The sequence below is a fragment of the Pipistrellus hanaki genome (assembly GCF_964339955.1).
Source record: "Pipistrellus hanaki genome assembly, chromosome: 16".
Taxonomy (NCBI): domain Eukaryota; kingdom Metazoa; phylum Chordata; class Mammalia; order Chiroptera; family Vespertilionidae; genus Pipistrellus; species Pipistrellus hanaki.
In genome coordinates this window covers 30,179,555-30,206,951 of record NC_140518.1, presented here as the reverse complement: position 1 = coordinate 30,206,951, position 27,397 = coordinate 30,179,555, and the positions used below count along the sequence as shown (strand labels likewise).

At 51.1% G+C, this 27,397-nt stretch overlaps 1 protein-coding gene across 1 annotated transcript; it reads left to right on the top strand.

Moving 5' to 3' along the window:
• Positions 1 to 9,755: 9,755 nt before the first annotated feature.
• SLC46A1 (solute carrier family 46 member 1) lies at positions 9,756 to 24,058 on the top strand. Its single transcript, XM_084862198.1, has 5 exons — positions 9,756 to 10,045; positions 10,675 to 11,527; positions 14,530 to 14,613; positions 16,155 to 16,311; positions 23,480 to 24,058. The coding sequence occupies exons 1-5, from the start codon at positions 9,809 to 9,811 to the stop codon at positions 23,535 to 23,537; spliced, it is 1,389 nt and encodes a 462-aa protein (XP_084718324.1). The 5' UTR covers positions 9,756 to 9,808; the 3' UTR covers positions 23,538 to 24,058.
• The last annotated feature ends 3,339 nt before the right edge of the window (positions 24,059 to 27,397 follow it).

The following is a 27,397-nucleotide window of genomic DNA, read 5'->3' as shown; positions in this document are numbered from 1 at the left end:
CCGGTCAAGGGCATGTACCTTGGTTGTGGGCACGTCCCCAGTGGGGGGTGTGCAAGAGGCAGCTGATCGATGACTCTCTCTCATCGATGTTTCTAACTCTTTATCTCTCTCTCCCTCTCTGTAAAAAATCAATTAAAAATGTATTTTTTTTAAAAAAAAAAGAAAGAAATGTTATGCAATGACCTCCCACCTCCAGCGTTCCAAGTACTGACCTCTCCTTTCCCTTCCCAGCCCTCCCACCCCCTCCACACACACACACACACTGCTTCTGAACCCCTCTCCTTTCCATACACATACATACACCATTTTTATTTGGGGGCCACTACTCCACACCCCTTATTAATTCCCAAACCACATGGACTGGATAGGCAGACACCTCCCCCTAGCCAATACCCTACCACTGTATTTTGTCTGAACAAAAAAAAAATTCTAATAAAAACAGCCAGAATTAGTTTCTTTTCCTTGCAAACAGAGATTGCTAAGAGACACTGATGGGCTGACTAACGAGGTGACAGTATAGATAAGGGGTAGGTGAATGGGCCTAAAGTGGATCCACAACCACCTGCACGTGGGTCAGATGGGAGAACGGAGCCAGGCAGGGGCAGAATGCCAGGTGGGAACTTGGGGATTTCTGGAACAACACAACAGGAGCTAGCGAGGCAGTGAAAGTGCCCTTTCTACCCCAAATTATGGCTTCATTCACGGGACCTTGCCCCACGGGGACAAGCCAGGTTATACGTACGCACGTGGTGTCCTGCGGAAAGCTCAGGAAGGCCACCCCGGGGAGAACCTGGAAATCCCGCCAATGGAGAGGAAATTGAAGAAGCAGAGTTGTTCAGCCTGCAGTGGAGAAGGCTTACTGCCTTCAAAGGCTGCTTTCTCAGCCACCTGACTGTTACTCCTGGCACGTAAGTCACTGCTAGATAAGGCAAGGCATACTCTCCTCCAGAGAACGAACAGTCTAGTCCCCCAAGGGGGAGGCGCAGGGCTCTGTGACAGTGTGGACTCCGGGTAGGGAGTGGGCTGCCTGGAGGAAGGGGTACTTAAAGGGAGTCTAAAGGATGTATGGGGCCGAAACCGGTTTGGCTCAGTGGATAGAGCATCGGCCTGCGGACTGAAAGGTCCCAGGTTCGATTCCAGTCAAGGGCATGTACCTTGGTTGCGGGCACATTCCTAGCAGGGGGTGTGCAAGAGGCAGCTGAAAAGGCGTTCCAGCTAACTGACTGGGACAGGCCACCTGGGAGTGCTGGGTGCGAGAATGAAAGTGTCTGAGCTCCTTGGCGGGTGAACTCCGCAGAGAACGGGAGGACCTGTGTGCTGCTGTCATCCAGGGGGGGGGGGGGGGGGTGGGCTAGCACAGCAGCTTTCGCTTTTCACCCCCCTAAGTTCCAGCCTCAGACGTGCTTCTCTGAGTTTCCACTGGTCACGAGGTCAGGCCTGCCGGTTCCTCAAGCTCCTCAGCCCGCACTCTGGGGAAGGAGCCAGCTGCCCCACAACGTGTTACCTCCTGCCTGTTACATTCCCCAAGGAAGAGCTGACCGAGGGGCCGCTTCGCTTCATCCCTCAGTATTAAATGTCCAACTGATCCCGACACAACCCGTTGGGATCCAATTTCTGTTTTCCTTCTCTGACTGCACTTGTTAAACCTCTGGGGTGCCCAGGGCTGGCCCTTCATTACCAATGCTTCTCCCTTTAGTGGCCCCCCTCCTGCCTGCAAATTCTATTCTCTCCTGCTTCTTCTCCCCTCCCCCCTCCCTCTCTGCCTGCTCCATGTCCGCTGTCCATCGGAATCGGCTGTGCTCCTCACTGACACCTGCCCAGGCTTCATGTCATTTTTCATCTGTCTACTCCCATGACTATCACACATATGTGGGTCACTCCCCGCCCTGCCCTTCCTGAGCTCAGGGGACAGCCATTCACAGGAGCAGCCCCCTCCACCAGGATGTCACACAGGCACCTCTAACTCATTAACTGCCAAATTGGACTCCTTGGAGGCATAATGTGGTCCCTGCTGACTTCCCTGGCTTCACACTCTCTCTCTTCATTGCTATAAGGTGTAGCGATGCGAGACTGGAAACTGAGGTGGCCTAATAGCCAATTAAATCAACCTAATACGGGAGGAAACAGAATGTTCTTCAGACCCTTGGAATAGCAGCTCGCTGCGGTGTCACAGTGATTCCGTCTGCTTTATGCTCACAAAGCCGCCGCACAGGCCCATGGAAAGTACGGGGTCCTATTCCCAGGCAACAACAGAGACGAGAACAGGGCTGCACGTGGGAGAGCCCACAGGGCCAGGCAGTTTTCCCATGGGGAAGGGGAGTGGTGAACCAGAGAACATGGGCCCCACCTCAGCACAGGGCACAGTCCCGAACAGCTTCAGCCAGGTAGAGGCTTGTGTGAACATTGCCACAATTTCTGCGTTTTCAGGAGAATCCAGAAATCTGGCTTTTCATGTGACTGGACCCATTGGTAAATGTTGGCAACTAATCCAAAATATAAAATGTGCTATGATTGGCCGAGACCAGTTTGGCTCAATGGATAGAGCATCGGCTTGGGGACTGAAAGGTCCCGGGTTCAATTCCGGTCAAGGGCATGTACCTTGGTTGTGGGCATATCCCCAGTAGGGGGTGTGCAAGAGGCAGCTGATCGATGACTCTCTCTCATCAATGTTTCTAACTCTCTACCTCTCTCCCTTCCTCTCTGTACAAAATCAATAAAATATACATTTAAAAAAAAATAAAAAATAAAAAATAAATAAATAAAATGTGCTATGAGCCAACTAATTAAAAACAAAACAAAACACTGTTGTTGTTGTTGTTTTAAATGTATTTTTATTGATTTCAGAGAAGGGAGAGGGGAGAGAGAAAAGAAACATCAATGAGAGAGAATTGAGAGGGCAGGGTGGGGCGAGGCTAACTCCTGACTGCACTGTGGGGCAGGGCGGAGCTATCCTCCATTTTGTGTAACTGGACGCTAGCCCTCACCCAGCCAATCAGGGTCAGCCAAAGCAGTGACATCACCACCCCTATAAAACCCCTTGACTTGTCTAAGTTCGGTCTCTCGTCTGCTATGCTGTAGGCGTGAGTGAAACAGAGCCCATGCTAGCATGGAATTCAGGCTTTCTGCAATTGCATCGGATTCGGCTCCCTGGTGGTCCTTGGGGATCACGAAACCTGGGCTCAACAGAATCATTGATTGGCTGCTTTCTGCACCCCCCCTTACTCGGGATCGAGCTGGCAACCCCAGGCATGTGCCCTTGGCCAGAATTGAACCTGGAGTCCCTTCAGTCCACAGGCTGACGCTCTACCCACTGAGACAAACCAGCTAGGGCTAAAAATACTGTTTGAATCCAAGAAAACATACCTGTGTCTGTGAGAGGAGATTGTGTGGATGCTTGGCAGGCCGGCAGACACCAACCCCAAGACCAGTTCTGCTACTCCGTGGCCGTGTGCTTTGGGCAAGTCGCACCACCTCTCCATTTCCTCGTAGGTAAAGCAGGGATAAGGATACCTCCCTCGCCATGTGGTACTGAGGACGAGGAACACATTTGTAAAATGGCAAGCTCAGAGCAGTTCCCTCGGTGGGAGCCAATGACTCAGCACTGGCCACACATCTATGGAAGAACACATTTCTGTCCTCAGCACAGGAAACTAGGGGATACAAGCACCACCGAGGAAGGGGAGGGTGAGCCTGCTGACAGTGCTCCAAGCACTTCAGTCCCTAAGGAGCAGTGCTCAGTGGTGGTCGCCCTTGGGCATAAAAAAATGCCCCCAAGCCATCTTCCTCCGGGGGCTCTGATTCCCGGCTTCCCCAGCACCTCTCTCCCTTCCTTTTTAAAACATGTTTTTATTGGTTTTAGAGAGAGAGCAACATTGATGCGAGAGAAACGTGGAGATTGGGTCCTCCTGCACGCCCCCTACTGGGATCAACCTGCAACCCAGGCATGTGCCCTGGCTGGGAATCCAACTGGTACTTCCTGGTTCATGGGTTGATGCTCTGCTCCTGAGCCACAGCAGCCAGGCTCCAGCACCTTTCTGATCAGGAAGTCCTGGCGCATTTCCTGGTGCTGGGGATGGCAGCCCTAGATGAGCGATGTGGCCTTTACAATCCGCGAACAGTCCTTCTGACCTGCACCTCAGGGTCATTTGAGTTGAGTTCTCTGTGGCACCTAGAAAACCCAGGTGTCCAGACCAACCATCACAGCGGCCTAGTACCAGAGGGAGGGCCTGATCAAAGACACTGCCTAGCTGAAACCAGTTTGACTCAGTGGATAGAGCGTCATCCTGCAGACTGAAAGGTCCCAGGTTTGATTCTGGCCAAGGGCATGTACCTTAGTGGTGGGCACATCCCCAGTGGGGGGGAGGGGGTGTGCAGGAGGCAGCTGATTGATGCTTCTCTCTCATCGATGTTTCTAGCTCTCTATCCCTCTCCTTTCCTCTCTGTAAAAAAAAAAAAAAAAAAAAAAAAAAAAAAAAAAATCAATAAAATATATTTAAAAATAAAAATAAATAAAAACAATAAAAGACACTGCCTCGATGTTGCTCTCCTTGGCACCCCCACACTGTGCCAGCCACCAGGAGCTCCCGCAGGGCCTCCTCAAGAGTCTGGGCCCCCGCCCTTATTTGAGCTGGAGAAATTAAAAAGGAACACTTGCCAAGACGAATTTTTGTAGTATAATTTAAACATTTACCTGTAACAAATTAACACATTTTATTTGTGCCATTTCACTGTGCTATTCGCAGAATAATTACATGGACCTGCCTCTTCCCATAGTTCAAAAAGCCCTTATCCACTTCTCCTCAGTTCTGGTAACTCCTTTCATCATCTCATGCTTTAAAGGTCCTTGTGCTGGCTGGGGTGACTCAGTTGGTTGAACATTGTCCCATGCACAGAAAGATCAGTGGTTTGATTCCTGGTCAGGGCACAGACCTGGGTTGCTGATTTGATCTCCAGTCATAGTGTATACAGTCAGCAACTTTTTTGATGCTCCTCTCTCTCCCTCTCATTAATAAAAACATATTTTTAAGAAATTCAGCTCCTCTGCTGTCAACATTTTTTTTTTTTCTCTTGAGGACACTTTGAACTGCTGGAAGCGACTGTATACTTTTATTATTGTAAGTCTGGGCTTGTGGTGCCGTTTCCCACTGGCCTGGGAACTCCTTGAGGAAGGGATGGTGTAAGTTGTCTATAACCCCAGCTCCTAGGAGTGGGCCAGGCAAGCAGTAGATGCTAAATGAATGGATGGAGGGACAGAGAGATGAGAAGGCTCTATAAAAAGCAGTGTTCAAACTGAGAGCAAGGGTAGAAGCCCCAAGACAGAAAGTGGTTGGAAGAATCTCCCCTTTGGTATGTGGTTGGGGAGCTGCGTCTCCAGTCCTGCACTTCTTTGGATCCTGGACAGCATTTTTCTTCCAGCCTCCCATGGCCCTCCCTAAGGCTCTGTCTGACCCTCACTTTGGACGGCATTGCTTCTTTGATTTTTTGGTGTCGTGTTTTTTGTTTTTTGTTTTGTTGTTGATCCTCACCTGAGGATAATTTTCCCCATTGGTTTTTAGGGGAGTGGAAGAGAGAGGGAAAGACAGGGAGAAACATCCATGTAAGAGAAACACATCGATTGGTTGCCTTCTGCATGAGCCCTGACCAGGGCCCAGGCCAGGGAGGAGCCTGCAACCAAGGTACCCGCCCTTGACTAGAATCAAACCTAGGACCCTTTGGTCTGCAGCCCAACGCTCTATCCACTGAGCCAAACCGGCTAAGGCCAGCGTTGTTTCTTTGTAGTGAAATTCCTCTCCACCTTCAAGTTCAGCTCAACAGCAACCACCACCTCTGGTACCTGGACGTGCCACCAAAAGCTCAAAGCCACTTACAGTTTCTCACTTGATCCTAATAGCACCCTTTGGGTAGATAGAATTACTTCATTTTTCACAGACAAAGAATCAGAGGCCAGAAGTTATTTCATAGATGAGAAAACTGAGGCCAGAAAGGGACTTGGCTAAAGTCTCGCAGTGAGATGGATGTAATCGCAGCTTCTAATCGGTACTATGAACCCCTTTAGCGATGACATGAAGGCTGCTTCGACTTTCAGAGTTGTCCTGGGAGAGTGACAACGCAAGACAGGAAGTGGCTTTCCCCTCCTGCTTTCCCCTCCCTTCTTCTTCAAGTCCCTAAATACGATCAACAACTTAGATGTGAATGCCACTTGTGGAGAGGAAGCACGGGGTGTAAGTTATTACCAGACTGCTGTTTCCATGAGGAATCCACGTGCCATGACTTCTCACAGAGGTTGTGCAGACAGCCTCCTGCACAATGGGGAGCGAAGAAACCATTACAGCTTCTGAGCACTTCCCACAGCTTCTCAAGAAAACTTACTGATGCCCTGACCGGTTTGGCTCAGTGGTAGAGCGTCGGCCTTTGGACTGAGGGGTCCCAGGTTCGATTCCAGTCAAGGGCATGTGCCTTGGTTGCAGGCAGATCCCCTGTGGGAGGTGTGCGAGAGGCAGCTGATTGATATTTCTTTCTTTTTTTTTTTTTAAAGAAAATATGTGCGTTCTTTTTAAAAAATATATATTTTATTGATTTTTTACAGAGAGGAAGAGAGAGTTAGAAACATGGATGAGAGAGAATCATCGACCAGCTGCCTCTTGCACACCCCTATTGAGGAACTGGAACAGGTATGAGGAGATAGCCTGTGCTCAGAGTGGGAAGGACCGCTTTCCTGCATCTCTCTAAAACCATAGATACATCATCCAAGGTGTGGTGAGGACTGAAGAAGATAATGTGTGTAATGACCTCATGTAGTGCCTGGTAATAAAGTCAGCTCTTATTGATGCCCCCAGGTACTAATGGGCATGAAATTGATCTTTAGCAGTTGAGTCAGAATAGGTGTGAACTAGAGGAACATCATCTGACTTAAAACATTTTTATATGTTCCATGATTAAAAACACAAGTTTAGCCGAAACCAGTTTGGCTCAGTGGATAGCGTCGGCCTGCGGACTGGAAGGTCCCAGGTTTGATTCCGGTCAAGGGCATGTACCTTGGTTGCGGACACATCCTCAGTAGGGGGTGTGCAAGAGGCAGCTGATCGATGTTTCTAACTCTCTATCCCTCTCCCTTCCTCTCTGTAAAAAATCAATAAAATATATTTTAAAAAATCACCACAAGTTTATATTAGAAGAATTAGAAATACTGTATATATACTAGAGGTCTGGTGCATAAGATTCATGCACTGGGGGTGGGGTGGGGCACATCCCTCGGCCTGGCCTGCACCCTCTCACAGTCCAGGAGCCCTCGAGGGATGTCCGACTAACTGCTTAGGCCCACTCCCCACTGGAAGTGCTAAGCCATCAGTGGGACATCCTTAGCACTACCTCAGAGGTGGGTGAGGCTCCCGCCACTGCCACTGCGCAGGCCAGCAGTGAGCCCCGCTTGGGCTGAGAGGTGCTTCCCCCGTGGGAGGGCACTGACCACCAGGGGGCAGCTCCTGCATTGAGTATTTGCCTCTTGGTGGTCAGTGTGTTTCATAGCGACTGGTCCTTCCGCCATTCAGTCGATTTGCATATTAGCCTTTTATTATATGGGGTAATTCTAAGATTTTAGCTAGGTACTCCTCCCTCACTATAGGTGACTTAACTGGGCCAAACTTTTGTGTAGGTGGTGGAGAGGAGAGGGAGACAGCCCATGGTTTCTCATATTTCAGGTGGACTTTCCTATGTCTAGGAAGACCACAGGGTGGCAATGGTCCTATGAGGGGCAGGCCATCATTCAGTCCATGGTAAATAGCCAGAATCTACTTATTCTGAGCATGGGACTCTCCCTGACTCCTGGAGGTGGGGGATTGTCAAAAAGCCAGCAATATTGCCAAAACCAGTTTGGCTCAGTGGATAGAGTGTCGGCCTGGGACTGAAAGGTTAAGGGCATGTATCTTGGTTGCGGGCATATCCCCAGTAGGGGGTGTGCAAGAGGCAGCTGATCAATGATTCTCTCTCATCGATATTTCTAACTCTCTATCCCTCTCTCTTCCTCTCTGTAAAAAATCAATAAAATACATTAAAAATAAAGAAAGGAAGGAAGGAAGGAAGGAAGGAAGGAAGGAAGGAAGGAAGGAAGGAAGGAAGGAAGAAAGAAAGAAGCCAGCAATAAGGCCACTCACAGTTGTGGTGGCCAGAAATGGAGCCCTGTCCACCTGCCCCCAAGAATCAGGGCTCACCTCCAGAAATCCAATCAGCTGCCACGTAGCCAGGGAAAGCGATCACTCCTGGCTCTGCTCCTCTCAGGCCAGGCCCAGCCCCCTGAATTAGCACCCTGGGAGTCCCACAGCTCCTCTCCTGAGAGCACTTGCCACAGCTGAAGTCATACATGCATCAGTAGGCTTCTTGGCTGTCTCTCCCTCACCATTCTAGAAACTACAGGGCCTGTTTGCTTCACTGCTGTGTTTCCAAAGGCTCCCCAACGTGGTCCCTGACCCTTTAAGGGTACTCATTAAATGCCCAGAGTGAGTAAAGAAGGGAGGAAGGTAGATAATGCTGTTCTCTTTCACAGGCAATAAAACAGGCCTTCTGGCCTAATTCCCATGGAATACAGAGCCACACCCAACAGCTCCAAGGCCCTCACCACCTCCTCCGCCTCTGTCTCTCCAAGGTCACCTCAGAGCTAGCTTCCAACCCCCAAACAAGACTCATGTTCCGGGAAAAGATCTTGGGGCAGAAGTGGATCAAGTGAGGGCCTACTACCCTGTTTCCCCAAAAATAAGACAGTGTCTTATATTAATTATTGCTCACAAAGATGCTCTAGGTCTTATTTTCAGGGGATGTCTTATTTTTCCATGAAGAAAAATACAGTACACATTTATTGTTAAATGAAAATAAAGGAAATTTATTACCTGTATACGGTACGGTAGTACGGTAGTTGTCAACACAAACCAGACAAACTGTGAATCCTACAGCATCAAGAATTTACTACTCATTTATTCAATGACAATCATGTCATCATCTTCTGGAACATCATCATAACAATCCAACTCCTGAATTTCCTGGTGAGTTTCTTGTGACTCCATTTCTTTCAGAATCAGTGGACCAAATCTCTCATGTTTAGCCTAGAGGGGGGCCTTATTTTCGGGGGCTGCCTTATATTTCACTCAGAAGGAAATCTGTAAGTAGGTCTTATTTTCGGAGGGTGTCTTATTTTTGGGGAAACACGGTAGTACCAATAATAGCGCCTACAATTGTACCAGACACCGTTCTTCCACAGCAACGCATGCTTCGAGGCAGGCTCTTCACCATTTTAAAAGTGAAGAAACGTCAGCCCAAGGGAGGTACTGGTTTGTCCAAGATAGTAGCGGAGTTTATGCAACAGAACAGAGTCAGTAAATAGAGCTCGAGGCTGCACTGAGGTACAGCGCAGGACTTGTGCATAGGCCGCAGAAGTCATGTGTTTTATCACTGGGGCCTTGAGGGCCCCACGCCCTGGTTCCCTCCTCTACCCATGGGCATCTTTAAGAGCGGCTAGTCCGTAGAGTTATTGGGAGGTTAAAGCGCACAGTTTCATACACAGGGAGCACCCAGGGAACGATCAATAAATGTTGAGTACTGATGTTTTCCTTATTGCCCGTCTGGGTCTGGAAAGGAGGGCTGTAGGGCAAGTGTCCTTGCACAGTTTGCAGGTGAGGTCACCGGTGAGCAGGTGCGGGGCGAGACTCTGTGCACAGAGGTCTGGCCCCGCCCCCGGCCCCGGCCCCCGGCCCCCGGCCAAGCCGCGCGCAGGCGCAGAGAGCCGGCCGTCTGCCTCGCGCCAGCGCCGAGCCGCACTTGCATGGAGCGCTCCGAGCGGCGCGCGAGCTCCGCGGGCGCCCCCCGCGGCCGCCCCGCGGCGAAGGTGCTGTTCCGCGGGCCCGTGGGGCCGATCGTCTTCCTCGCCAACTTCGCCTTGGTCCTGCAGGGCCCGCTCACCACGCAGTACCTGTGGCACCGCTTCAGTGCCGACCTGGGCTACAATGGCACCCACGATAGGGGCGGCTGCGGCAACCACAGCGCGAACCCCATCTTGCAGGTAGCGGCGGCGGGGGCGGCGGGAAGCGGGGAGCGGACCCTGCGCTAGCGCGGGCGGGGGGTTGGGGGAAACACAGATGAGGGTTTGGGGCGGAGCGGCGGGGTGGACGGGAAGGTGGGGCCGCCAAGGCGGTTATGGGTGCTGGGTGGTGGGCCTGCCCCATGACTGCAGTAGGAAGGATGCGTAAAGTTCCTCCAGCCTTAAGAGTTAACATAAAGATCATCATCCCGAAACCGGTTTGGCTCAGTGGGTAGAGCGTCGGCCTATGGACTGATGGGTCCCCGGTTCGATTCCGGTCAAGGGCATTTACCTTGGTTGCAGGCACATTCCTGGTGGGGGGTGTGCAGGAGGCAGCTGGTCAGTGTTTCTAGCCCTCTATCCCTCTCCTTTCCTCTCTGTAAAATATATTTTTAAAAAGTTCACAAAGGAGGGGAAAGGGCCTAGGCCCGTTTTCTATAACCCTCCCTCTAGTGCCAGTTTTTGAGAGTTGCACTAAAATTCTCTGGAGTTTAGGGCTCCCGCCTCCCTGCGTCTCCCCCCAAGCTGGTGGTAGTTGAGCAGAAAGTGGGGGTGCAGGGAGCTCAGCGTGGGGAAGAGCACCCTGGTGAGTGAGACTCATGCCCCCACAGGAAGTGGAGAGCCTCACCTCTCACTGGACCCTCTACATGAACCTGGGCGGCTTCCTGCTGGGACTCTTCTCGTCCACCCTGCTGGGAGCGTGGAGCGACTGTGTGGGCCGCCGTCCCCTGCTGGTGCTGGCCTCGCTGGGCCTGCTGCTCCAGGCGCTGGTGAACATCCTCGTGGTGCTGCTGCAGCTGCACGTCGGCTACTTGGTGCTGGGCCGCATCCTTTGCGCATTCTTCGGCGACTTCAGTGGCCTCCTGGCTGCTAGCTTTGCCTCGGTGGCAGATGTCAGCTCTCACCGCAATCGGACCACCCGAATGGCCCTGCTGGAAGCATCCATCGGGGTGGCAGGGATGCTGGCAAGCTTCCTTGGGGGCCACTGGCTCCAGGCCCAGGGTTATGCCAACCCCTTCTGGCTGGCCTTGGGCGTGCTGGCATTCATGACTTTCTATGCCGCTTTCTGCTTTGGTGAGACTGTGATGGAGCCCACGCCAGCCCGGCTTGTCACGTTGCGTCACCACCGGTCCATTGTCCAGCTCTACACCTCTTGGGCCCCGGACAAGTCCAGGAAGCATTTGGCCCTGTACTCGCTGGTCATCTTCCTGGTGATCACTGTGCACTTTGGGGCCCAGGACATCCTGACCATCTATGAGCTGAGCGCCCCCCTCTGCTGGGACTCCAAGCTGATTGGCTACGGTTCTGCAGCGAGACACCTCCCGTATTTCACCAGCCTGCTGGGCCTGTGGCTTATGCGGTTCTGCCTGACAGACACCTGGGTGGCTGAGATCGGCTTGGCCTTTAACATCCTGGGGATGGTGGTCTTTGCGTTCGCTACCAGCACGCTCCTTATGTTCACAGGTAATGTGTGTGGGCTCAGGCATAGTTTATCCCAGAGGTGCAGGGTGGAAATTGGGGTACAGCCACTTGCTGGTTTATGCCTTTGGAAACATCGTTATGTTTCTAGTTGGCACCGGAAGACAGACAACTAAGAAACCTCATAAAAATGGCATCTTTTTAAAAATACATATTTTTATTGATTTCAGAGAAGAAGTGAGAGAAGAGGGGGCGGGGAGAGAGAAACATCAATGATGAGAATCATTGATCGGCTGCCTCCTACACCCCCCCCCTCCATCCCCCCACTGGGGATCAAGCCCACAACTTGGGCATATGCCCTGACTGGGCATCTAACTGTGACTTCCTGGTTCATTGGTCGTAGCTCAACCACTGAACCATGCCAGCTGGGACGGCATCTTTGTTATATGTAAAGTATTGAGCTTCAGTAGCCAAAGTAATTAACCCACATTATCAATCATAAATATTGTTAGTGAGACAGAGCCACGGGCACAAGTATGGCTCATGCACTAATTGCTTCATTCCGTGGCCTCCCATAGCCAATATTCATGATGCTCTCAGACAAAGTCCATGCTATTACTGTCTTAATATTCACTTCTCTCATAATCACGGGACCTACCTCAAATACCCTTAGTCAGCTGCTTTGGGTGTTTAAAAGAGCCAACCTTTCATACCACAGATTTCAAGTTCCTGCTTGCTCAGTTCTTATTTTGATGTGGAGCAGGGCAGCTGGGAATGAGGAAATTAACTTTTTTAAAGGGACAGATTTATTTTGATAAAGCTGTAAGGCTTAGAGTCTGAACTGCGTAGTGTACAAAGTGAGCCATTCGGTAATCACAGGTTTATTAACTTGGCTGCTTGCCTGGACAGTGAGGCTGAAGGGGACCAGGTACCTTTCTCTCCTGCCCACAGCGTCTCCCATAGGCCCGGTGCTGGGCTCAAAGCCCTGCGGGGTGCAGAGATGATGAAGACTCTGTCATTGCTCTGGGAGCCTCGGCAGAGTGGGATTTGGGAGCCTGGCACCCGAAGGGACCCTGTGGTGCCTCATCATATACCCACTTGGAAGGATCTACTATCCTCTAGGGCAGTGTTTCCCAAACTTCTCTCATGATGAGAATCACCTGGTAAAGTTGTTAAAATACAGATTCCTGAATCCCAACTAAGAAGTGCTAAACTAGAATTTTTGGGAACATATAGGTAAAATTGTATACTTATCTAGTGCTCTAAGCTTAGTTATCCAGGTTACTTAAAATAAAAAGCTTAGAGCACTAGTTAAGTATACAATTTTACCTATATGTTCCCAAAAATTCTAGTTTAGCATTTCTTAGTTGGATTCAGGAATCTGTAGTTTAACAACTCCACCAGGTGATTCTCATCATGAGATGTTTGGGAAACACTGCTCTAGGGCAGTGGTCGGGAAACTCATTCATCAACAGAGCCAAATATCAACAGTACAACGACTGAAATGCCACTTCTTCAAAATAGACTCGTCCAGGGTGTGGTATTTTGTGGAAGAGCCACACTCAATGTGGCTCTCGAGTTTGCCGACCACAGCTCTAGGGCAGCCATTTTTAACCCTTTTCATCTTATGGCACATGTAAACTAATTACTAAAATTCTCAGCACACCAAAAAATGTATTATATATTTTGCCAATCTGACAAAAAAAAAAAAAAAAAAAAGGTATAATTTTAATTTGTTCATACTGGATGGCTGTTGTCACTTTTTTTTTATTTGGCAGTCTAAGGGAAAATAGGTCAGTGCCCCTGACTACATAGTCAGGTATTGCATGTCTTAAAAATTCCTGTGGCACACTGGTTGAAAATTGCTGCTCTAAGGGTTTGCAGTTTTACGGAGGAGGCAATAGTCACACAAGGGAAAGAAATGTTCGGAAAGGAAATAGTGTAAGCCTGTGAGTAACAGAATGCAAAGTGAGAAGGAACTATGTGTTTCCTATGCCATGCTCTTCATGGATATTTCCTGATGTATCCGTTTCCTAGGGCAGCTATAACAAACCAGAGGCCCGGTGCACAAAATTCGTGTAAGAAGCTCAGGCCCCCACCCACTATGGTGGCCACCTACCTTGGCCTCAGCCACTGCAGCTTTGTCCAGAAGGTTGTCTGATCTAATTAGCATATTGTGCTTTTATTATTATAAATTACCACAAATTTGGTGGCTTAAAACACAGAAATTTGTTCTCTCACAGTTCTGGAGTCAAGAGGTCAAGAATCCATATCACTGGACCAAAATCAGAGTGTCAGGAGAGCCATATTCCTTCCATAGGTTCTAGGAGGGTATCTGTCCCTCATCCCTTCTGACTTCTGAGGGCTGCCAGCATTCCTTGGCTCCCGGCTGCATCGCTGTGATCTCTGCCTCGGTGATTACACTGCCTCCTCTTTTGTGTGCCTTCTCCCTCTGTCTGTGTCAAATTGTTTAGGGCCCAACTTATCAGGTTGTCATCATCCAGAATAATCTTCTCATCTCAAGATTATTAATATATCTCATTTTCCAAATGAGGCAACATTTATAGATTCCAGGGATTAGGACCTGATATCTCGGGCCATTATTCAACCTCCTACCACTCCAGAATCATTCTGTGGGGAAGGCCTTGTTATCTTTTACAGATGGGAGTCAGGCCCAAGGCCACACATCAGGTGATAGCATCAGGTTTTGAACTCAGGGCTGCCTCCCAAGTCCAGGCTTGTTTTATGTGCCCTGCCATGCCATCCCCCTACTATGTGGGTGACACCCGCTGGGACCACAAGAGGTGTTCTGACAAAAACGCCATTGGTGGGGAATCAGCGGCGTTTGTTCATAAAAGAGGAAGCAGGTGGGCCAAAGCTTGAGAAGGGTAGTCTCCATTCCTCCTCAGTCCTTATGTCCTTCTCTACCAAGGAAGTTCTTCCTGTCCAACCTGAGTCCCATCTGGGGTGGGCTAGGAGCTCTGCTTCCATCTTGCTTGGGCACCCCCCTCCCTAACCACGTTTTCCTAATGATTGTTTCTCCACAGGGTACGGGCTCCTCTTCCTGTCTCTAGTCATTACACCCATTGTCCGGGCCAAGCTCTCCAAGCTGGTGAGCAAGACAGAGCAGGGTAAGTGTCATGGTCAGCCAGCATCTGGTTCCTTATACCCCAATGTTCTCCGAACAAATGGCCCAGGGCAGGCAGAGGACCACAGCCTTGGGCTTTCAGGCCACAGAGTTGGAATTTACAGTCAGCAGAGCACTATTTTGTTCCTTGGGTCACCCAGACAGAGGATTTGCCCTCTCCAGACCTCAGCTTTTCCATCTGTAAAATGGGTGCGGTGACGCCAGCGTGCCCTGCTCCACTGGGGTCAGAGCGTACAAGCTCAGAGGGAGTGAGCAGCCTTATGGTGTGGGTTTCATTGTCCCCAAGTGACAGAGGAGGAAGCCGAGGCCCTGAGGGTTAAACTGACTTATTCAAGGTCACTCAGTAAGTGGTGGAGCTAGGGTGCAAGCCCAGGTCTGTTTTTAAGAGCAGCAGGTCTTGGGGTCTGGGTTTTAGTCCTGCCTCTGTTCCCCACTGGCTGTGTGATCTTAGGCAGGTCCCTTTTCCCTTTCTGGGACTGTTTCCTCGCCTATACACGAGCGTGTTTTTTTTTTTGTTTTTTATTTTTAATGTTTTTATTGATTTTAGAGAGGAAGGGAGAGGGAGAGAGAGAGAAACAATGAGAGAATCTGATCAGGCTGCCTCCTACATGTGTCCTCCTGGTGACCAAGCCTGCAGCCTGGGCATGTGCCCTGACCAACTGAGCCACACTGGCCAGCGCAAGACTGGTTTGTTCTTGATGTCATCTACAGGCCCTTCCGACTCTGATGGTCTGACATTTAATCTCAGCTTCTGTTGGATTATTGCCCACTTCACAAAATTTGGGTTCTGCTGGCATAACTCTAAAGAATAGCTTTTCTCAGGCCTCTGGGTCTTTAGATCCCAACCTAGAAACATCTGGCTCATCCACTTTTCCCCATCTGCCCTGGGAGTCCCTATCAGTTCACTTGTCCCAGGACCCAGGTGCTTCCATTCATTCACTCAGTAAGCTTTTTGTCCAGCACCTTCACTGTGCCCGGAGGTGCCAGGGGAACAGGAAAAAAACAACAGCCCTTACCAGCTGGCTCCCTCCAGGGGGCAGGCCCCGTGATAGCAGCTGTACATGGGAATTCAGTGTTGCCACCCATCTATGAAATAGGTAGAATCCTTATTTAACAAAAGGGGAGCAAAACCCCAGAAGGTTAAGCACTCATGCACCACACACAGCTACTAAGTGTTGGAACTGGGAATTAACCCCACAAGTAACCTCACGCGGGATATGATCCTGAAGGGGTTAAGCCAAAAACCATTTTTCTCAGGCTTTTGCTAGAGGACAGTCACATGCACTTTTAACGCGTGGATTTAACAACAGCCATGTGTTTCATCGCCCCTGTGTGCCAGGTGCTTCCCATGCATGACCTCATCGAAACCTTTTCACAACACGTGGTGTAGGCTTTACAGGTGAGGAGGGTGAGGCTCCGAGAGACTCAGGGACCTGCCCCCGTTCGCACAGCTGCGAGTCGGTGGTGCCAGGACTCGAACCTACGTCTTTCCGACTCCACAGTGTGGTGTTTCTTTCTTCGCAGGTGCTCTCTTTTCTGCCGTGGCCTGTGTGAATGGCCTGGCCATGCTGATGGCCTCCAGCATCTTCAACTCGCTCTACCCAGCCACCCTGAACTTCATGAAGGGGTTTCCCTTCCTCCTGGGAGCTGGCCTGCTCTTCGTCCCTGCCATTCTGATTGGGTAACTAAGGGCTCTGTCCCAGGCTCCTATTATCCCAAAGGTTCCCTCTCCCTCCTCCTCCTTACTGAAGTCCAGTTCCCTTCCTGTAGGTATCAAGTCTCCTCCTGGCCTGCGTGGAGCCCAGGCTAGGGATCTCACGGGTGAGGCCGCTGGTTGCCAGGATCCAGGCTATTTTCTGGTGTAGGAGCTGGGAGGGGTGTAGCCAGGGCTGGGTGCCGTCTACTTCAACAGCCGTGAGTGTGCTCAGGGTAATAGTGTAGCGTCCCTTTCAGGTTGGGGTGAGTCCTTGGGCAGTGAACTTCTTTACCCACACTGAGTCCCCGGGCTGGAAGGGGTGTACAGGGTCCGTGGTGGGCACTGGCAGTGTATCTGGAACAAGCTTACGGGTGGCTCTCTGGGTAAACTGCAGAGCCTGTAAGGACTTGAGCAAGGGAATGGTTATGAATTCCAGCTTTCAGTTTCTCCCTGATGTTGGGAAAGATGGAGGGAGGTCTAACATACATGATCTCAAAAGTGGGGGGAACCCTTCCCGATAGGAGGTACACCTGGCCCATAAGAGGGCAAAGGGCAGGAGGTTGGTCCAGTTTTCACTGGTTTTTAGGACATGTTTAGTTAAACTCCTTTTTAGAGTCTTGCTCATGTCTGTCCTAAGGTTTGAGCTATATATTCTGAGATACCTTGGCTACAAAGGTGGGGCTGTTATCTGATCCTATGACTACTGGCAGCCCAAATCTAGGTATAATCTCCTGGAGTAATTTCTTGACTACTATAGAGGCAGTTTCTGTCCTAGTGTGGTATGCTTCAACCTAATCTGAAAAGGTATTTATATAAACTAGTATGAACTTGTACCCTGATGCTGGTGGCTTAATCTCTGAAATCCTCCTTCCAATGCTCTCCTGGGGAATTTCCCTGGGGCCCGAATTCCCAGGGGGACCCTCTTACCTTGCTTAGCATTTACCTGTATATAGACAGTACTTCTAGTGACTATGCTTTTAATTACCTTATCTAAGCTTGGTAGTATCTGCCTCGCAGAAGTTCAGAAGTCTTGGTGACGCCTAAGTGAGTAACCTGGTGTAACGGGGAACTAGCGTCCGACCTAGAGCCTCTGGGACCAACAGTCTGTCATCTGGTAGGGTCCATTTTGATGGCTTGCTTCTGTTCTGCCAATTCCTCCTCTTGTTTGGTGTAGGAGGGGGTCCATCATAGGTCGGGGTCCGGCTGGGTTACTAAGACTTATAAAGGCCCTATTGGTTTTGGGGCATAATGTCCTTTCCAGCTGCAGTTGGTAACCCTCTTTCCCTGTGGATGGCACAGTGTCCCCATCAGAGGGCCTGGATTAAGGCCAAAAGTTCAGGAACTGTGCCCAAATGGTGTGGTCCAGGGTGACCACCGCTGCCCCTGCATATTAGATACCATCCTGAACGTAACTGCTCCCATCCGTGAACAGTTCCTTGTCGTCTGTTACCTCTATGCAGTCATGAATGGGTTCCTCTGGATCATCTGGAAGCAGGCTGGCAGGGTTGATGGTCAGTGTCTTATGGAACTGGACGCGGGGCTGGTCCAGGAGAAGAGCTTGGCACTGGGTGATTCTGATGTTTGACATCCATCTCTCTGGAGCACCTCGAAGGAAGGCCTCTACACCAATGGGGTGTTGTCAGGGCTAGCTCCTGGCCCAGAGGCTGCTTATCTGCCTCCCTCACCAGCAATGCTGTGGTGGCACTGCCCGGAGGCACGCTGGCCACCCTGCTGCCACAGGGTCTAGTCTCTTAGTTAGGCAACAGGTCTCTTCCAGGGACCTAGAGTCTGAGTGAGAACCCCTTTGGCAATGCCCCTTACCTCACTCACGTAGAGGTGGAAGGGCTTCGTGACATCTGGCAAGGCTAGGGCAGGTGCTGAGACGAGAGCCTTCTTTAGCTCCTCAAAGGCCCGTTGTTCCACTTTGGTCCAGTTCAGCGGCCATGTTCCCCCAGTACGTGTTCCTTCTGAGGTTCATAGTCTTTCTTGATGTCCAAGGAAAACAGGCAGTTTGTCCAGTGGCTCCTTGGACTGATGTTTTCTTAGAGGTTACAGGTCCCATCGGCTCTGATAAGACTGAATAGGCTATCCTAGTGTCCATCAGGAAACTAATATGTTTGCCCCCGACTAATACGTTACCCTGGGGGCTTAATGGAAAGGAGCCCCGGTCCTGTCAGTCCTCTTCCTCTAAGTTAAAGACTTTGGAGTCTGAGTCTTCCTTTTTGCTTCTCTAGCTATCCTGCCAGGATATTCTCTTTCAGTGCCTCTGCTTCCTAAAATAAGTATACTAATTCCTTCTTATTTGCTGTTGGCTTTTTCTTCCTTTTAACCCTTTCTCTGTTCCCTTTCTTATTATATGTATAACCTTTATAAAAACTTTTACTATTTTAAATTAGCCTTTAAACCTTTTTTATGTCCTTCAAAAATGTATAACCATGCCTCAAATTTTTTATTATTTTAAAATATTTAGAGAAAGGCAGAGGGAGGAGGGAGCAGGTCCAGTGCCGTTCCCAGGCCTCCAGCCGCTTGAAATTTAAAATACCATATTTTTCCTACAGATACGGGTCTCAGATTCTGATAAGCCTGAAAAGGGGAATGGGAGAATTTCTGGCTGTACCTTTAAGCCCCCTAACAGAACACGGTGAAAAGCGTCCAAGGGGTCGCTGGGGGTTCTTGGGTCTCCTTGGGGCACAGGGGGGCACAAAGGAATTTCTCTCTACGCCACAGCCCCCTGCCGCCCCCAGCTACTCTAAACAACCCTGGAGGGGATGGACGCCAGGTGGGTGGAGGCAGGGAACGCTGCTCGGGTCTCCGGTGGCAAAGGAGATGCTCCCACTAGGGCGTTTTTATCTGGCGGTCCGCTGGGAAAATCGCTTGTCTCCTGCCGACGAAGGTGACCTCTATACTGTAATCAGACTACCTGACCTTTTTGAAAAGCTCCTCTGCTTGAGTGTGTTTCTATTAATATTACTGATTTTAAAATTATAACTTAAGAGTTGATATACATATATCAATACATAAGGACCAAGTGGCCCATAAAATATTTTCCTTTCCTCATAAAGATTTTACAGCCGAAACCGGTTTGGCTCAATGGCTAGAGTGTCGGCTTGAGGACTGAAAGGTCCCGGGTTCGATTCCGGTCAAGGGCATGTACCTTGGTTGCGGGCATATCCCCAGTAGGGGGTGTGCAAGAGGCGGCTGATCGATGACTCTCTCTCATCAATGTTTCTAACTCTCTATCTCTCTCCCTTCCTCTCTGTACAAAATCAATAAAATATATTAAAAAAAAAAAAAAAGATTTTACAATGTACTGTAATCATTAATATCAAACTTAAATAGCCAATTGAGATAAACAGTTCTGAGACTGTTCCTCCACCACTGATTAAGACTGGGTGGTGGTAGGTGTCAGAAATAAGATTTATTTATTTTTTGAGCTTGCTGGGCAGACTTGGTGACTTTGCCAGCTCAAGCTTCCTTCTTGTAAATAGTTAACTTTAGAATTTGGTCCCTGCTTTTAACCTTTTGGACCACAATTGTTATAACTCCATACCTTTAAGTTAATAAACCTAGACAGAAATTTTGTTAGGCGGGCCGATCCCCCTCTGACAGGGAGCAAGCACCCCTGGGAAAAAGGAATCCCAGTGGCAACTTGGGGCGGTTTGCTATGTGTCAGAGCACTCAGCCTTAAACAAATTAAAGGTTTCTTTCTTTCTCTTTTTTCTTTTTCTTTTTTATAGATTTTCACACTTATATGAACAGATAATTATACCCAAGTAGACATACCAAATATCAAACAAATGTCTGTACTTATACCCTTTCAGTAAACAAGTATTATTACAATGTTTCAGCAAAACAAAAATGGCACTCATGTTGGACAAAGGAAACAAGACTAATACTCCAGGGACTGTGAGGGGGAAGTTATCCTACAGACCGAGTTATCCTTGCGGCTTCTGTCTCCAGCTAAGGTCCCCGAAAGGAGGGAGAGCCTCCTGCCCTCTGAGGGGTCCCTCTCTCCTCCTCTGCATTACCCATTTACTCCGTCCTTAGCAGGGGAAATAAGGCAGGCAGTCTATCTAAATCTGTAGCCTTTGTTTTCCTCATAGATTTTTGCTCTAAGCCCCTTGACTCTTAGAGGATCTTAAATCCTCCTTTACTACTCTTGATTTCTCCGACCACCCCCTCCCTATCCTGTCCCGTCCCCCAGTCCAGTTGCTTGTCTCTCTTTCCAATTGTGAATCCGAGGAAGACAATTTCTACAGAGGGGGGAATAGAAACAGGGGGAGTTTCAGAGAAAACTGCAGACTACCGCTGTAGCAGTCCTCCCTTTCGAAGGCTGAGTTCTGACCTGCGGGAAAATGACTGTCAGCCTGGAAAGATAGGGAGGAGGAAGATAAGGGTGTGTGGGGAGATTTCTTGAGAGCTGAAAGCCTGGATGGCCTCCTGAAAGAAAAGATCTTTAATCCAGTTATGGATGCTATTAGAATTGGGGGTCCAGAGATGGTTAATAATAACTCCGGCCTTAGTTCCACGCTGGGCTATGATGTCACAGGCAGGGACAGGGCCTGTACATCTCTCCGCCCTGCGGAGCTGTAAGCTCTGTCCTTGAAAAGTTTCCAATTACCAAAAGAGATAAAGATATAAATAAAAGTTCTTTGTTCCTTGAAATGTAGTAAATTTACAAATCAGAGCACACGAAACCCCTACTTATACAAGCATACAAACAGAGAAATTTTTATTAGCTAAATGGGCTGATTCCGTCTACTGTGATAGAGAGCAAACATCTCTGAGAAAAATAACTCATCAGCGCTGTTTAGATGTTTACAGACCATCACCGTAGGACTGCCCTATTTTTCAATAATTTAAATAACAGAAAGATAATAGAAACTCCCATGTGTAACCAGACAGCACAAAATAGCTTTCATTTCATACAGACCATTTAATGAGTGGATAATTATGCTAAGACAGATAAACAAGGGGCCCCAAAGAACAGCCTTCCAACCCCGTGGAAGCAAAGCCAAAAATCAGATGACGGCCTCACGCTGACCCGTGGGAGCGACTCACCTCCTCCCAGAGGTTCCAGGGGTTCTGGGGACCCCAGGTCAACAGAAGGTCTGTAGAGTTCAGGAAATCAGAGAAGTTAGAAAGGAGACATTCGAGCAGGGTGCGGGGTGTCGATCCACCTTGACCCATCCTGTGGGAAAGCAAGAAGCCGGCACACAAAACGAATGACACAGAGACCGAGACCAGGGAAAATGGGTGGCCACACTCACACTCCAAATCCAAATCCAAAACAACAGCCTGGGAGCAGCGTCCTGCCTGCCTCCACCCACCAAACCTCGAGGATGCAAACCAAACCAAACAAAGAGAGTTCTCTCTTACCGACAGATGATTTGTAGGCGCTTAGAGCCAATTGTAAATCCTTTGAGGTGGAGGGAGGGAGGCACCCTCCTCCGCCGCCGTCCCAGGAGGTCCACCCAAGAAGGGGACCTCGGTTATCTCGCAGCTGGGGCCTCCAGATGTTGTAACCCAGGAGAGACACCTCACTCGGACACAGATCAAAAATGTTTAGAAAAGCGCGTTTATTTCCTGCGCCGTGTCTGCCCCCGTCTCGTGCAGGGAAGACGGACCGGACTGCAGCACCAAAATCTAGAAGCCTTTTGTTTATATAGGCTTCTCATCCTTAGCAAGCAAGCAAGCTACGTGTACAGAAGCGGATATCTGCCTTTAGCCCATCAGCGATTCCTAATTAATTTTTTACATTTAACACGTCAGTTCTCCCTTCCTCTTCCCGCCACCTGGCCTTACCCCTCTTGTATCAGATAGTGGTCGGCACATCCTGCTTTTAATGAGCTTGTTTTATCAATAATTTAATATATTTTATTGATTTTTTTACAGAGAGGAAGAGAGAGGGATAGAGAGTTAGAAACATCGATGAGAGAGAATCATCGATCAGCTGCCTCTTGTACACACCCTGCCGGGGATGTGCCCTCAACCGAGGTACATACCCTTGACCGGAATCGAACCCGGGACCTTTCAGTCCTCAGGCCTACACTCTATCCACTGAGCCAAACTGGTTTTGGCTTAATGAGTTTGGTGTTTTTTGTTTTTTTTTTGTTTTTTTTATTTTATATTTTATTGATTTTTACAGAGAGGAAGTGAGAGAGACAGAGAGCTAGAAACGTCGATGAGAGAGAAACATCGACCAGCTGCCTCTTGCACACCCCCTACCGGGGATGTGCCCGCAACCAATGTACATGCCCCTGACCCGGGACCTTTCAGTCCGCAGACTGACACTCCACCACTGAGCCAAACTGGTTTCGGCTTAATGAGCTTGTTTTAACGAGCTGTGCATCAGCTGCCGCGCTGGCCTTGGGAATTTTTCAGTCCATAACATCCTGACCAGAAATGGCTGCCTGGAACCCTTCCGGTGGGGGTTTCAGGCCCAGCCTGACTCTCCCCTTGCAGATGGCTGCCTAATCCTCTGGAGCCCCTTCCTGAGGGCAGGACGGGGGCCCTGGGGGAAGGGTCAGGTCAGGGCCCTGGGGGAAGGGGCAGGACGGGGCCCTGGGGGAAGGGGCAGGACGGGGCCCTGGGGGAAGGGTCAGGACGGGGCCCTGGGGGAAGGGGCAGGACGGGGGCCCTGGGGGAAGGGGCAGGAGGGGGGGGGCCCTGGGGGAAGGGTCAGGAGGGGGGGGGGCCTGAGGGAAGGGGCAGGACGGGGGCGGGGGGGGGGCCTGGGGGAAGGGGCAGGAGGGGGGGGGGCTGGGGGAAGGGTCAGGACAGGGGCCCTGGGGGAAGGGTCAGGCAGACATTGCTTCTTGCCAAGGTTGGTCTCTCCCCTTCAGTCCCTCTCCATTCGCATTTTGCATTTTATGGATGGAACTACGGTGACGGTGACGAATCTGCCAGAGGGAAGCGGAGAGCTTCCTTGGCTAGTTGTGGCTGGGCCGCAGGCTAGCCTGCCCCACTGACTTCTCCCCCCATAGCCTTAGGACTCCCTTTCCGGAGCCCTCTCCTCTGGACACTGCCTTCCTCTGTGTTGGGAGGGAGGATCCTGTACCAGCCCGCCCAATCATGCCTGTGTCGCTTCTCCAGGAGCTGGAGAGGGCTCCCCCATATGTCAAATCTGAACCCTCTCTCTGGTCTCTCACAGGATTCTTGGAAAGACTGAGCCTCACTCTGAATTCCAGCAGTTTCCCCAGAGCCCCTGATCTGCCTAGACGAGAGGACAGAGGACAAGAGGAGCGAAGTGAGCGCTCAGCAGCTGGAAGGCTGCCCCTGGGACCCACCCTCAGCAGCGCGAGCAGCTCCCCTCAGAGGCGTCCGTTCCCCTGGATACGGTCCCCGCCTCCATCCACAGCTTGCCAGCCTATGTCTCCAGGATCTGGAATTGTAAGCCAGACAGTCTGACTCCAGGGCAGGCAGTGGCGGGGCGACATTTGGAACAGGGGCCTGTTTAGCCCTTCTGCAATTACATAACACCCTCCAGCGGGGAGAGGAGGTCCTGACGGAGGTGGTGCCTCAGGGACCCATGGGAGCACGAGGGCTGTCTCTGCTTCCAACCCAAACGGTACAGCTCACAGTTCATTGTGAGCAGCCACCAGCCACTCCTTACTGATGGCTGTTTGAGGGGAAGAAGGGTTGTGGGAATGGAAAGAGTGCGCTACTGACTCTGGAATCAAGCCCCTGGGCTCAGCCGTGCCAACCATCATAATAAATCAGTCTAAGCACACTGACATGAACCTTCTGGTACCCCAGGCTGGGGGGGCTGGGGAGGCCAGCTGAGCCAGGGGGGACAGGAGCCTGAGGCACAGCACCAGGCATGGGGAGGACAGAAGGGCAGTAGGGGAAGGGTCAGACAAACATTGCTGGCAGCCCAGGCCCAAGCAGGGAGTGCCATGTAGCTGTGAGTGCTTCCAACCCAGCCGCAGCTGCAGACCAGCCAGAGCAGGGGCTGGCTCAGCCCAGTCCCAACCCAGGACGTGGCAAAAGAGGCTGTGCCTCAGGGAGGCGGGGAAGGGACTTGGGACCAGACCAGGTCAGCTAAGGACACTGAGTGATTACAGGGCAAGGCCACAGGGCGGCAGGAGGGGGTGAGCCAAGGGACCGGCACAGTGTAGGTGTGGGCCCTTTATTTACTGTCCCGCCTGCCCCCATAGGTCAGACAGGCAGCTGCTGGGCTGGGCAGAAGCCCCTGAGCTGCCATGGGATTGGTCCTGGCGTGGCCAGCCCAGACCTCATCTGACTGCCTGTTCTCTTCTGAGCTGCTGGGAGATGAAGGGCTGCCAGCAGGGGCTCTGGGAAAACTGCTCCAAGCAGGGAGGCTTGGAGCAGAGCCCTGGCCGCCCATTCTGAGGGTTAGACCCACTCCCTGAGGGGCCAGTACTGGTCTCCCTGGCAACGACAGCCCTGCAGCGCCTCCCATCGCCGGGTATTCCAGCCGGGCCTTGTGCTGAGACCGCCCCTCAGCCCGGATTGTGGGAATCTCTTTCACGGCCCGTGTGGAAAGAGTTCCAATTCAGGGTTCGGGTTCTGGAGAAGGGCCGCACACAAATGAAGAGACGAGACTTGAAGAAATTCAACTTGGCGATATGGGGGGCCAGGCAGTAGTCCAACTCTAGTGGGAGAACCACTCCTGCTCTGGCCCAGCCATCCCTTTTATTGAGGCTTTGGGGAAGACATTTTAGACAACATAAACAGAAATTTACATGTAGCCCTTAGGCAGGAAATAACAGAGACACGGGACCAACAAGGTGGAGGCTGCTTCAGCTAACAATATCTCAACTAAAGGTTAGAGCAATTAAGGTGGTTGACCAGCCTTCCTGGCTTCCTGTCAACATCTCTTTGTTAGTGAAACTGGTTTGTTTTCCAGCACTGGATCTGAAGTTGAAAGGCAAAATTGGATTTGATATTAAGGTATCATAAGCCCCCAAGCAGACCCAAATCAGGCGGTACGACTTTCAAATCAGACTTGGCCGCAGGGTCCAGCCTCCTAATGCTGTGTCTACCCCATTCTCTCTGACCACCCCGGCCAGTCAGTTTTCTGGCTGGAAATCACTCAAGTAAAGTGGGTGTGGCCTACGGCAAACCAAGGTCAATGTGGCCTTTACAGCCCAGGCCTATTTCTTCATTCCCACCTCACTGTCCCCTCTGTCATTGGAAGACTGGAGCAAGAAGAGGACAATCCAGTGATTGTCCCAGCAAGAGGCCGGAGGGGGGCGGGATAGGGGAGGAGGGGGCTCAGGCCTGGGCTCTACTCCAGCCACTGCCTGGCTCACAGGTGACCTTGAGCAAGCCCCTCTTTGAAAGGCTAGATCTGGTCATGGTTGGACAGGTTAGGAAGCACTGGGTTAGGTAGTATTCTGAGATCCTTTCCGCCTCATATGTTCTAGAATGAGATACCTCTCTTCATGGACCTGGGGGAAGGGTCAGTGAGCTGGAGCTGGACTTTTGATCTCTGAGTGTCCCTGAGCAAGTTCTTGGTCCCTGGGGAGGTGTGAGGTGAGGTGGGGTAGGGACCTAGTTGACTCAGCTCCACCGTGGGGACAGCAGCTACAGTCCAGCCAGGCAGAAAACCCTGGCCCTGCAGGCCTGCGTCAGAGCGGCTTTGGGGGAAAGGCTAATTCTCAGCTGTCTGCTTCAGGACCAGCCCTGTGAGGCCAGGCCCACGTGGAAGGTGAGGGCCAAGGTGCCTGCCCTGTCACGGCAGGGAGGCAGTCCCGAGAACACAAGAGACTTGGCTGGGGTGTGGGGAGGCTGAGCTCTGATTCCCCAGAGACAGGAGGGGCAGCATTGGAGGGTGTGCCAAACAGAAAAAAAAAACAAAAAACAAAAAAAACAAGGGCTGGAAACCTCTCTGAGCACTGTCCATGGGGGACCTCAGGAGGGAGAGGGATCGGGTACAAAAAGACAGAAAGCTCCTGGAGAATATTCGCCACACTGTATTGTTACTGTCTGCTCTGTGAGGGCAGTGTCTAGTCTGCCTTCATCACCATCAGATCCAGGGCCCTGCAGCGGTGGGACCCCTGGTGGCATGGAGGAGGAAGTACAGTCACAGCCAGTGTTGGAGCGAGGGCCAGCTGAACAGTATCTAGCAGGGAGGGGAGTGAAAGAAGTACCAAGGTTGGAGTGAGAGACCTTTGACTTCCTGACCATGTGGCTCAGGAGCTAAGAGTGACCTGGCCAGCACCTGCAGGGGGCGCTCTGGGAGCTGAGCCAGCCTCAAGGCGCAAACACACTCCTCAAGAGGGAGGAGGCAGGCCTGGTTAGCTGGAGCCTCCCTACCCTCCTGGAGGAAGGGGCAGAGGGATGTTCCTGCTCGTTTGTTTCTGTGTAGCCCCTGGGTCAACACCCTGTCCCCACTTGTAGATTCTTTGGGGCGAGGAAGAAGCCAGCTGTCTGGGGAGCAGCAGCCCAGCCGGGGCTCAGCCTCCAGGATGATTCTCGGGAGGGCAGTGCCACCCGCAGAGGGCCAAGCACCAGGAGGCCAGGTCTGGGTCCTGGGCTGCCACTCGTGGCTTAGAAAATGGCACATCATTGGACTCCTCTGTGCAATGGGATAACGCCGGGTAAGGTGAAATGGCTCTGATGATTGCGGAGACCGTCGGAGACCGTGGAGTGGGGTGCTGGGAACTGGTAAAGGGGAGTGAGGGGGTTGTATTTCAGAGCCTTGCTACTTACAGTGTCTTTTCTTGACCACCTTCATGGGCTCACCTGGGAATCAAACCTGCAGAAATCCAGGCCCCACCCCAGGTCACCTGAATGGAATTTTAACAAAATCCCCAGGTGGTTTGGATGTACCTGCCCTTCCTCCTAAGGAGCTGCAGGTTCTGCCCAGGCTACTGCCTGGAGGAGTATCTGGGCTGGGGGGGGCGGGGGGGAGGATCATCAGAGCCAGGTGGGGTGGGAGCCTGAGGCACAGCACCAAGCATGGGGAGGGGAGCTGGCCGCTCTTGGAGACATGGCCGCCCCTGCCCAGGCCCACGCAGGGAGTGCCGTGTACCTGTGAGGGCTTCCAGCCCAGCCGCAGCCCAGCCAGAGCAGGGGCTGGCTCAGCCCAGTCCCAACCCAG

Coding starts and splice junctions, on each gene's coding strand:
- SLC46A1 (XM_084862198.1), top strand. CDS start 9,809: ATGGAGCGCTCCGAGCGGCGCGCGAGCTCCGCGGGCGCCCCCCGCGGC. Junction 10,046..10,674: donor GCGCGAACCCCATCTTGCAG/GTAGCGGCGGCG, acceptor ATGCCCCCACAG/GAAGTGGAGAGCCTCACCTC. Junction 14,614..16,154: donor GGTGAGCAAGACAGAGCAGG/GTAAGTGTCATG, acceptor CTTTCTTCGCAG/GTGCTCTCTTTTCTGCCGTG.